Consider the following 12,338-nt stretch of genomic DNA (forward strand, 5'->3'; position numbering starts at 1 on the left):
AGCAGTTTGGAGTATCTTACTGAGGAAAAGGTCACTATGCCCATAAGTTATCCTAGCATTTGATCAGTGGACTCTTTTCCAAAGACTTTAAGTCTCATTATTCACTGCTTATAAAGTCACTTGAGATATAAAAAGTCTTTTTATAGTAATGAAAGAACTCCCACAATTAGCCAGAAGGCAGCCATCTATCTTTTTAAACTACTCTGTTCGGAGGAGACCAGGAGTTTCAGGCGTCTGTACGTGGATGAATTGTTATGACAGTGATAAGTGTAACATTCATGAGGCAATGCCAGCCGTGGCTGAGTTCATGGAAGGCTGGGGGTTTTTTTAGAGGTGAAAGAGAGACTTTTTTTGTTAGTGAAATGTAGAATATGATTCCCTGAAACGGAGGAAAGTGACTACACGTTATTTAGAGAGTCCTGAAATCTGCCATTCAGCCTCTTCCATTATTCTTTGGGAACTGCAGATGATTAAAGAAGGTCGTTAATTTGATCTCCTAAAACTTCAATGGCAACTACCTTTTGAAGCACCTCTTCCCTGAGAAAAATACATACCCTGGAAGAGAATTTGTAGAGGGAGCTTGTGGCAGAGCAGAGACACTGTGAAGTTCACAGGAGAATACAGCATTCAGTGCAGGGGCTTAGAGATAAAAATTATTTGTTCTGAGCGCACACGCTGGCCTTTGATTGTATTTTTCCTCACCGTCAAAGGGTTGCTGTATGTAGTAGATCTCATGAGAGATTTATATAATGTCCTCTCCACAAAGAAAAACTTTGCAATGATTAATGTAATAAGTGATGGTCTAATTATATCAAGAAGTAGCTCAATGTATTTTATGCATGCCACAGCTAGTTTAGTCTTTATTGCCCTCAGGCAGAATCTTAATATCATCAGAAAAACTGTTTGTCAATATTAAAAGCAATTTACATAGTAAATACACGCCGGCCCTGTTACGTTACCAGCTGGGTTCGCCGAGCATTCGTGTCGGTTCCAGGAGGTGCTGGTGAAGGCAGACCTCGGAGCGGTCAGACTGTCCGGCTGTCACTGCCGGAGGGGGACAAGGGCTGGCGTTCCCAGCCCGCGGGAAGGGGACAGGTTTGGCGAGAGGGCAGCGGGAGGTCTTCGCGGAGAAGGCTTCGGGAAAGGAAAGGTGGAGGGCGCTGGAATCGGCGGGCGTGAGAGCAGGGACGTCCCTTGGGGAGCAAAGAAGGGTCCGCACTGCAAGGAGAAGGCAGAGTGAGAAGAGCAGACAGCCTGAGAGAGGAGGGAAGAGGGAGACCAGAGGTAGGAAAGCAAGGGAGAGGAGAGCGAGGCTGGGAATACCAGCTGGAAGAGGATGCAAGAAAGATGGCCAGAGCAACTAGTAACAGGTCTGCCGGGCAGACTGAGGGAGTCAGAAAAGGAGAATAACAGCTGCTCACAAATGCACGTCTACCAGCGCTTGTCTCTGGGCAGCTCACTATGAAGCTAATGCAGTGATTCTTAAATTTATTTGGTGTTTTCATTTCACTCAGGAACCAAGAGAATTGCAGATAATGGTACATTCTCTCTTTCAAAACTCAAGTGAATCTTTTCTGAGCTGTTGCTGTGCTTTCTGAACTGTGCTTTCCAAGCTGTTCTGATGTTGCTGAACATCAGCGCTAAAGGACTTGAAAGGGTCTTTGTGAGATGTGCATTGCTCCAACACGCAGTGAGGAGGTGGAGGGGGTAGTAACAGATTTAACTCTCTCCAGTTACACATAACTCCCTCCAGTTATGCAGACTGCCAAGCCTCATGTTATGAAGTACAGGAATTCAGGTCGCGTTTTGGCCACAGATTAAAACTGCTAGCTCAGTAGTGCTTTTAAACTCGTTGGAGTGGGCATAGTTATCCTGGAGGTGTGAATTGTAGCATCCAAGTGTTTTTCTGAAATATATCCCAAGGTGAGGGCCCAGATCCACAAAGAGACTTTACGCATGGAAATGTCAGGTGTCTGCCAGGGTGGACTTTTCCATACACTATCAGAGAAGATTGAAATGCTCAAAGGCATTTGTGGTGAATGACGGTTGTGCCTAACCCAGCCAGCTGGAAGCAGGCTATAAGTGTGCGTCTACACCACCATCCTTTTCCTATACTCAATACCTTAAATGCAGTTACGCAGTCAGTAGATTTGGGATTTAAAACCCCAAACCTTCTCCTAAAGGTGGGGGGGATCTTCAGTGATTTCTTTGCTTACAATGGACTTGACCTTTCTTTCAAAATATGGAGCACAATTCTGCACACAAAGTTTTGGGAGACACTTCTTGTAGTAGCAGTTTTGGTTTAGTTAGAGATGACTGGGTAGAGAAAGCAAAATCATGGAGAAAAAGATATTAAACTAGAGGTTGTATTTGTTGGAGAACCAAAGTTGCACAAGCACTTCTGTATTAGTTAACTTGCTCACTAGTTTGCTGTAGTTTACTGCAGTTGTGATGAGAACTATTTCTCCGTTGCCTGTACATCTACCTGGGGCACTTTTTCCTATTCAGTTTAAAAATCTTTTGAATTTCCTAGGATAGCTTGTTAGACAATACTTCCAGGCAGTGTCCAGCTCTTTGCTGGGGTCTTTTGGGGATGTGTCATGTCCTTCATAGGGAGGAGTTGCAGCTGTCAGACCTGCCCACAGATGCACTGATCGCAGCAGACAACCCTGACAAAGTGAAGCATCGTCTTGAGGTCAATTGAAAGAAGGGTGCTTTTTTCTGACAGCTGCTGTTTAGATAATCAAAATTGCTGAGAAGTCACTGGGTTGTCTCCCTCTGGAAGGAAGCGTTACAGAGTGGAAATAGGTATATATCTATGTTTTCCCACTTTTTGTAGCATTTTTTTTTCTGTCTTGCTTAGATTAAGGCTTAGCCATTGGCTTTTCAGCCACAGTAGATTTCTGCTAAATACTGGGAAATGGAAGTGGTGCTGGTTACGCATAGGAAGATGCACAGAAGGCTGCAGTACTGGGCATTGCCTGGGTCTGTTCAGTATTGTTGAACCAGCTACACAAACTATCAAGCAGGACAAACCTCAGCTCTACAGGTAACGGAGATACAACTCTCGTTACAAGCCTGTGGTTCAGCCTGAGGGAAGCAGCCAGAGCCCGCGCTTTCAGCAGCTTGTGTAGCTTTTAGGAGGGATGACAAGATTTCGCGGTCAGGGCAACAAAGGATCAAATGGGAACAAGCGTCGCTTAACTCATCTGGCTAAGGAAGAGGAAGTGTCATTAACCAGCGTAATAAAAGTTGTCCCTTTACTGAACTTGCGTGAACCCTGACTGAGATAGTGGTATTGGGTAATGGCTGAATTTGCTACCTTTCAGATTAACTTGCTGAAGAAATGCAGCTTAGTACTGAGCTGTAACCTAAAAGGTCAACGTGTTGACTGCCCTTTCTGTAGATGAGCTATCACGTTTGCGTTAGCAGAGGAGTTGCAGTGTCCTCTCCAGCACGCGTGTCACTGGTAGCTCACATGTCCTCTGCCCCCCTGTCCTGCCCACAGAGCTTCACAGCTGGTGGCTCTCAGCGGTAGAAGTTTTCTGGAGTCCATACCTGCCAAAAGCTGCAAGTCTGGGAGGAAGGTGGTGTGTTTTTATTCTTTTTCTGTGGCTTGCAGTTAGGGAGGGCTTGAATTCCTGCCCTAAAGAAGGACTGGTCAAACTAAGGGGCAGTGTTCGCTCCATTGTGCCAGTTTGCCATCCAAGGACGCACTCGAGGCGTGGTAGCGTGGATGTATTTAGTGTGAGGGATTGGAGGTGAAGAGACTGCTGTGATGAGAGCAGATTTAGCACCTGTCAGGTCAGAGGCATCTTCTGTATGGGTGCCAAAATCTCCTAGGACAGTGAGCCTTGTGTGAACTCCATCACCACGTCAGACAGCATCTCTGTCATTTCGCTGGGAAACCCTTATGTCTGGACGTCTCTGCTCTAGCAGAACACTCCGGTTATTCTTCCCTTTGCCTTTACTGATTAAGCGGAGGGTCTCCTCCTCAGCAGAGCTGATCTTAAATTTCAACTTGCATATGCTGGGTATTTGCTGAGGATAAGAGGTTATCTCATCAGCTGCTAACGTGACACCGTTTGTGATGGTTGCATTCACATGACTACACATCTTTTTTCCTTTTTTTTCCCTTTTTCCTTTTTATCTTAATATGGAGGAAGTAAAGTCTACAGGAAACATATCAACATTTCTGGCCATCTTGATTCAAAGATTCTGGCCAGTGTTAAAAGAAATTATCAAGAGCAGAAAAGTGTTAGAAGACAAGGTCCAAAAGAAATTATCAAGAGCAGAAAAGTGTTAGAAGCATTTTTCAGTCACAGGCACTTAAATCCTGGAAGCAGTCTTCATCAAAGGACTGATTTTTCTTTTTTTTTTTTTTTTTTTAGAACTCAAAGCATGAGGATAACCTATCAAAAATTTGTCACTGTTTTGTTATTTAGTCACTGTTTTGTTATTTAGTCCTGTCCCTCCTTCCGTCTCTGCTGTCCGCCTCTGCGTGAGTGGGAATAAGCGTCTGTACAGTGGTGCTGGCATTAGAAGTGGCAGTTGGCCAATGTCAGTTGATTTGTGCATGAAAGACAAAGCCCGTTTGCTTATTTATTTTCTGACACTGATGAAGTTTTGCATGTGGCTGGATTTAGAGCAAGAATCCAAAGGAGATGGCCAGGATCCAGGCAGTGGCCACCAGTCACTCTGGGGGAGATGTTGACAAGTGGCCCAGACTTTGCAGTGTGTCCAAAAGCGGGGGGAGAGTGTTCATTAAACAGAAGCTTAATCACACAGGGCAGGAGGATGGTTTACATGAGAAAAGATATATTCTTTACTTAACATTCACAACTTGCTTGTGGATTAATTAGCCCATCTGCTACAACAAATGTATTCCCATGTCTTTGTGTTGACTGTTAAAAGTGACTGATTTCTCTATCCACCTAAAATAGTACCCTGGATTCCACTGAAAGTAACCTTTCCGAGGCAAGGAATTTATTTAATCATCCACTAAGAACCTGTAAGTGGCTTGCTGTAAATAAGTGCTCAGCTGTCTACGGCTCCCAGGGTAACTATATGTGAGTGTTAAGTTGGGGGATAATGCAGGAGGCAGAAAACCCTTAAAGAAGCTACGTGAAGAGAGCGTCCAACCCCATCTGTAGTATTGGCTTTAGGTTTTAAAATAAATTCTCTCTTCCCGGCCCCAAGTGGGCAGGACAGCTGCCAGCATAGAGGAATTCAGCTATAGATTTTCTTTTGAGAAAGACGGCATTCATAAATTAGGTGACCTTTATGCAGATCGACAAAGTGTGTTGATGAACTTCAAGTGACAATTTAAACAAGTATTGGATGTCCGAAGTGCTTGTATTTCACAAGAAACCAACATAAAGAATGGAATGTTTTTAAAAGTCTTTAAATTAAATAGGCATTTAAATGAAAATAGAGGTCAGCCATAGGTTCCCAGGATAAATGAAAATGTGTATCTTTTGTGATTTTTCACACTCATGTGATTTTAAAACATTATTATTCTTTAGAAATAAAATTTGCATGTAAATGGCATTGTTGTGAATTTATGTCTATTTCCTCAGAATAAGTGATAAGTATTGACTGATGTGAATAAACAGAGCTTCTGGTTTTCCAAAAAAATCTAATAATATATTTTGTATGCTATCCAAATATCTTTTTGCTTTGCTGATGTGGGTCTGTGATAAAATGGTCAGCTTGTGCCAAAAACCGTGTGGTTCAGCTGGGATACAGAAGGATTGTGCATTTTATACTCGAATAGGGGAAAAAAATTATACAGTGCTATGTGGTATTTGTTCCCAAGCATTTGCTTTTAGGAGAAACACCATATAGTTATCTGACACTTAAAAAGTATTGAAAGGGTTTTGGACGGCAGGAAGATAATTTTTCTGTTCCTAGGGCCTTAGGAGGGAGAGTTACTCAGAGGGCCTATAGGACGCTTTTTGTTACAAAAACTGCAGAAACTGTGGAAAATTGTGTTAGTGGAACTGTAGAAAATCTGAGTTAGAAGCAAGAATGAAGCGGAGGCTGGAACTGAGGAGCGACTACAGGACCCAGGCTTGAAGCTTTATCTCTAACTGCCTCTATTAGACGGGGCTGAGTCAGAACACCCTGGCAGTACAACTTGTGCTATGGGAGAGGGTTTGCAGAAGCTGACTGCTTGGGAAAATTTCTTTTATTTTCTTATAACATAACTTGTTCTTTGACTGTTCTGGCTCTTCCTCTTATATACCATTCATATTTTTCCATGTAACTTAAAGTAACCCAAGGTTTTAATTTGATGGATGGTATTTTAAACAATAAAATCTTAACATGGAATCTTAACATTTTTTGCTTCAGTCATCAGAGAAGCCATACGTATGTATTAAACTTAGGTGGCAAAGCTAGCTGCTGTTCATATTACGTGATCACAGTCTAGGCTGCAGTGGTATGGTACTTCTGGGGTTCCCAGGCATTCAGCACAGGGAGATTTGAATTGTTTTGTGTATAGAAATCTGTTCAAATTATTTCTAGCCTTCTTATCACTACACAGAGCATCAGGGCTAGCTAGAAGGATCAACTGACCTTTGCATTGGTGGTTACGCTATGATGTGGTTATTTTGAATGTCCTCATGAGTAGTGTGGCCATGAAAGTGCTGCTGCTTTGAAAGTTGTGTCAGAGGAAAGCTGGTTCTACCTCATACTTGACCACATACTCTGGAAATGTATTAAGTTGATATATGCATGTAATTAATAGTCAATGGTATCATAGCCATCCACATAAATAGAGAGGACTATGGTTACGTGTGTTGCCTCAAATATGACATTTTTAATTGCAAATGCTTCTCCTGACAGACTTAAAGATGTTACTGAAGGCTGCTGAATAGCTCTTTTGAGTTTGCTGGCATTGTTCTTGTTCACTTTTTTTCCTTTTTGACAAGAAGGTTCCTAGAATTTCTTGAATGAAAGAGTGATGTGGCAAAGAAATTTTAGTTTCAATCAGTACTTGTGGGCATTGGGGAAAAGTCAGTTATGGAGCCTTTCCTATTTCTGGGGAGGGTTTAGACTTAGTTCGATAAGCAGAAGTTTTATGATTTCATTGTCTATACAACAAAGTTAATTTGGGCATGAACTTGCAGTAGAATCCTATTTCTGACTTGCTGCCAGTATAGAGATTTTCCCAGGGATATACATTTTAATCAGGTTTTGGTACCCTTCAGATATTCACATTTCTTACTAGAAAACCCTGCCTTTCTACCCCAGCACAGGATCATCTCATCTCCACAGTAGCTCACAACAGTTAGGTCCTGTGCAGCAGTCTACAGCAGTCCCATTGCTCTGGAAACAGCAGAATGGTATTTTCTGTGCAAGGACGTTGCGCAGCTCCAGTGTCCAAGGGCTTAGCTACTGACTGCCATTGACAAATTAGCCCTCACATTTTGTAGCAGGCTGATACTTGGGGATTTTGCCCTAAACACCTGAATTCATATGAATTTAGCATCATCCAGCCTTGCAGTTACCTTTTTTAATACCCTAAGGCCTCGTCTAGACTGGGAGGAATTTGCTGCTTTGCCTGTAGCAGAGAGGAATCTTGCCACAGTCTTTTAGTTTTGCCAAGCTATGCTGCATTTGCATACTCGTCTGTTTGTGGCAAATTATTTCTTCAGTTTGTTTGATTTAGATTTCTCTTTCCTTAAAAGAGCAGCAGCTGACTGTTAGTGAAATCTTCCTATCTTTGGTCTTAATGATTGTATAATGGCCATAGCAGATAACTGACGAAACATTGAAAATTGGCCTTGTTTCCTTTAGACGTCAGAGACATGTTTATTGACATCTGCATTAATAACAATGCTGTGCCAGAAATCCTTTGAAACAGTTGCATACCACAGAAAAATGCTGAAATTGAAAATTAAAGGCAGCCCTCCTTTTTTATTTGTATTTTATGAGGTGAATAAAATAGCACAAGAGAAATAATTTTAAATGTCCTTTTTAAATACTGTAGTTTCTTTGCTATGTTCAGATTCCATTGGGACAGTTATGGAAGAGTTCAAACCATTTCTAATTCCTAGCAAAGGTTAAAAAAATTATTTCTCCTCCCAGCTTTCTCTTCCCTCTTGCATGGATGCCAAAATACAGTCCAGTCAATGTCAGCACTTGGCGTGATGTACTACACAAATAATTCATCCCCCTCTACTTTACACCCACATTTTTATATTGCCTTTTCTCTTGTGAATAAGCTTTGGTATATTTTTCTGTTTTTCTCTAGGTCAATGGAAAGGACCTCTCCAAGGCCACTCATGAAGAGGCAGTGGAAGCTTTTCGCAACGCCAAGGAGCCTATCGTAGTTCAGGTTTTACGACGAGCCCCAATTAGCAAAGCTCATGGTAGCTCTCAGGATGTTCGCCTTGTGGATGCCAGCACTCAGACTGACATCACTTTCGAGCACATTATGGCTCTGGCCAAACTAAGGCCTTCCACACCACCGGTTCCTGATATCTGCCCTTTTCTACTTTCAGACAGGTATGGCTTATCTTCTCCTGTTTACCTTTGGGATTGAGGCGTTGCAGTGGTAGCCTTGTAGCCTTCTCTTGAAAAAGTCTCAGGAACACTTTAAATAAATTATAAATGTCATTGATAACCACTGTCCCATTCAGGCTTCACTGACGGTTTTCCTAAACTCTGCTCATGGATTAGAGCTACAGGAAAGAATCTTGGCCATGTTTACTTTGTGTTCATCTATTTGGTCTTCCAAAGCTAAGCCCTAGTCAAGAAGAAAAACACTTCTGTGTTCCAAACCATCAAAAAGGCTTCTTCAAACCTAGAAGGACCTGTCTTGTTGCTTTCTGGTCCTCCGAAGTTCTTACCAAAAGAACAAGGAAACAAATTATTTAATTTAAAGGTCCTTTTATCAAAAGCAAAGCAATTCCAAAAATAAAGAGATCAAAAGTACGATTTCACCTGTCATATGGCAAATGATATGAATTAAATTATCCCTCAGCTGAATTCTTTGAAAGTGAATTGAATGCGAATACCAGCAGGCGGTGCTTATACAAAAATAGGTTGTAGGCTTCTTTGCCTTCGGACTCCACCTCATGAGTAACATCACCTAGTGGTTGACCCTTGCTGTCTGTCTGTAGCCAGCAAAGCTGTGATAGCCCCAGAGATTTTCCACTGGCTTCCTGGCACTCTGTGCATCTCTGCAGAATTGATGCTAATGGAGAGCATACCACTTTTGACTTTGATGTAGCTCCATTTTTAGGTGTTCTAGGTAAGCTGGGTAGATGATTAGCTCAGAGATAACTTGCCAGCCAAATGCTGGATTGAGCTTACCTCTTATTGCTGCACAGCCAGGAATGTAATATGTGTATATTTTTAAGTTGTTACTGGATATTACTAAACTGTGTGCTACTGTGATTGAAGTTCCCATGCCCTCAGCATGGGGAAAAGTTTCCTACCTCTGCTAAAGTAGATTTACACTGGGTGCTGTGTGGTTGGGATCCAGCCTTGGGTCTAAGGCTGTACCTAAGTGCACATTGTAAAGACCTCATTCTTTGTGCCCCAAGCCCATTTAACAGTGCAGTTTTCTGACATTTTTAAGTGTGCAATTACTCAAATGCACTTCACCACCCTGTTATCTCTTTAACAGAAGAGGATAATGCAAGCTGTTTTGTGTGAGTTCTTGAACAATTTGTGAGCCTGGTGTAGGTTGTAGATTGTGGATGTTCAAGACTTTATAACCAGATAATTAGTGAGCTGGCCCCGGCCATGACACAACACGTGAATCTGGAGGTAGGTACCTTTATGAGCATGAGGAATCCCAAATTGTCACATTTAAGTAGTTTGGCCCAAAACAGCCCCTTTTAAGAAATCACTCTTTGTAAATCTGACAAAAGATGAACCCAGCAAAACGAACTCAGCCAAAGTATGAGCTTTTGAAAAGAAAACAGCCTGTGCTACTTCTTGGTACAGTTCCTTTCAGGCTGTTAGGCCATTCAGAGTAGCATTCCAGAGATGAGAAAACTACAGAGAAGTGGGGGGGGGGGTTTATCACTTTTTAATTTAAAAAAAACCCTATCGTCTCATCTACTGTTGTTGTACTGCTTTGTTCCACATAGCTGCCATTCTCTTCACCCGGTGGAGCATGAATTTTATGAAGGTAATGAGTATCTTTCCAGCCTGCCTGCTGATGCAGATAGAGCAGAGGACTTTGAGTATGAGGTAAGATCACTGGCACACTGCAGCCTCTCTTTCTGTTATTACAGATGTGGTATTTGCAGAGCTGATAGCAGGCTCCTCTGAGAAAAATAAGAGTAGGAATACTTATTAAAAAATCTGCACCAAAACCTATTTTATTTTATACCTGCGTAATGTCACAGGCTTTACTGGGGTTAGGCTAAACACATGAAATATGAAAGCAGAATTCTACAGTGGGTGGCTACATACAAGTCCAGGAGGCTTATTAAACGTGTTCCCTCTTTGGGCAGTGGAGACTGTAACTCAAATGCTTTGCTTTTGCAGTTTTAACACTTTAAAGCAAGCCTTTCCAAAATTAAAAATGGTAACTGGAAGCTTAATTGCTTTTCCTCCCCCCCTAATTTTAAGAATTAATTGGCCTTGTGTCTCATGCCTTAGGGATCAGTCTTCCAGATACTTGGGTGTGTACTTGAGTGTAAGATCAGGCTACAGCTTTGAAAATGAATATAATTTCTATTACTTGCTCTTTGATATTTGACATTGTAAGTATTGTAATTATAAGAAATTGTGCTCTGTACCACAAACCTCCCTTTGCTGTTAATGCATTGTACTCTCCAGTGACAATGGTGGATGCGTTTCTGAGTCACTGGAAAATCATGATGTGAGGCTTCCTAAAATGATATCATGTGATTGGTGATGTTGCTCTTCATTAGATTTTCATTTCAATATCTAAATCGTCTTCTTGTTGGCCAGTCACTAGCTTTTCATGTTTTCCACTATCATCCAGTAACAAAATATTTGTAGGGAGAGGCATAAGAAGCAGATGGTTCTTTTTATTATTAAACAGTGCTGAGTCTTTGTGTAAATTCAAGTTACTGTATTTTAAATAAGAGTGATTATAAATAATTAAATATCTTTAATACAAGGTTAAAAAGATCCTATCCTCCTGTTTGCTCTACCTTAAGAAACCTTTTTAAAGGTTTCATATAACTGGTTGACATTTGGAAATGAAATGAATGGCAAAAGCTTTGGCAAATATGCGGTGTGTTCACTTTTATCATGTCTTTAGCAGCTAAGATGCTCTATTGCAAGTTCGGCCCATTGTTCTTTTCTTCTAGCAGCCTGGGGAATCTGAAGTTCTTCCCCAAGGAGGCAGAAAAATCAAATAACATCTACTTAGTGAATCTCAATCAGAACAAGCAAACTTTTATTTGAACTACTCAAAAAATCATTGCTAGGGATTAGTGAAATCATTATTTCTTCCCAGTTGGGTTTTGGTGTGATATCTCACAGCACAAGAGTCTCAGAGCTTAAGTTCTGTTTTGACTCCCCATGTATAATATAATATTAAATTTCTCTGTCAAATGTGTTAGTTGATGGTACTTCTTCCTTAAATGTAATAGAAACGATTTTTCTAGTAAAATTTAAATAAATTAGTAATATAAGCATCCAGAAAGAACATTAAAAAAAGGGTTAGATAAAAATAATTTTCACCATTTAATCAGAATGTCAGTGACATATTAAAATACTAACAGTTTTTAAAGAGTCTACCTGGTGGAATCAAGTCCTCTTTATGACCATTATTAATCCCTAGTAATAGCTGGCATAAGTGTTGTGACAAAGGCAAATGCTTGGGCAGGTTCTAAGTTGCCTGTAATCTCTACTAATCACACCATCGTAGTCATTAATTTGCTGTCAGCTGCGATTCAGTTGCCCAAGGCAAATTCACTGAGTGACTGAAACAAAGTGTTTCATGTGAAATTTAAATAGGGAAGGAACTGTCTAGCTTCCTTTGAGAAGAATGCTTTCTACTAAAGAGGAAAGTTTTGAAGGAGAAAGAAGAACATCTCAGAGCCTTTAACTAACAGAGCTCTAAACATGAAAGACATTCCCAAAATTTAAGCCTGTATGGCAATATTATGATTGAGGTTACTCATTGGTCTATGTTATTTCAGGTCCTCATAAGAGATTATTAAGCTCCCTTGCTGTAACTAGGTAGCTGGAAAAATTGAGAGCATTGGCCTCAGAGATACATATCTTCATCCCCAAAAAAGTCTCATAAAGGACAGAGTTAAAAGGGATTTACTGGCTGCTGTGCCGATCCAGGGGAAGCAGCAGGTCGGTGAGCGGAGCAGACACTATGGTCCAAT

General features: G+C 41.1%; 1 protein-coding gene across 2 annotated transcripts in view; it reads left to right on the plus strand.

Moving 5' to 3' along the window:
* PDZRN4 (PDZ domain containing ring finger 4) overlaps positions 1–12,338 on the plus strand; it is a 250,684-nt gene that overhangs the window by 199,275 nt on the left and 39,071 nt on the right. For both annotated transcript variants that reach the window (XM_069802196.1, XM_069802197.1), the window contains 2 exons: positions 8,261–8,514; positions 10,110–10,212. In XM_069802196.1, the coding sequence (XP_069658297.1) occupies positions 8,261–8,514; positions 10,110–10,212 (357 nt within the window). The remainder of the gene's footprint in view (positions 1–8,260; positions 8,515–10,109; positions 10,213–12,338) is intronic.

Source organism: Haliaeetus albicilla, chromosome 14 (genome assembly GCF_947461875.1).
Source record: "Haliaeetus albicilla chromosome 14, bHalAlb1.1, whole genome shotgun sequence".
In the NCBI taxonomy this organism is placed as follows: Eukaryota; Metazoa; Chordata; class Aves; order Accipitriformes; family Accipitridae; genus Haliaeetus; species Haliaeetus albicilla.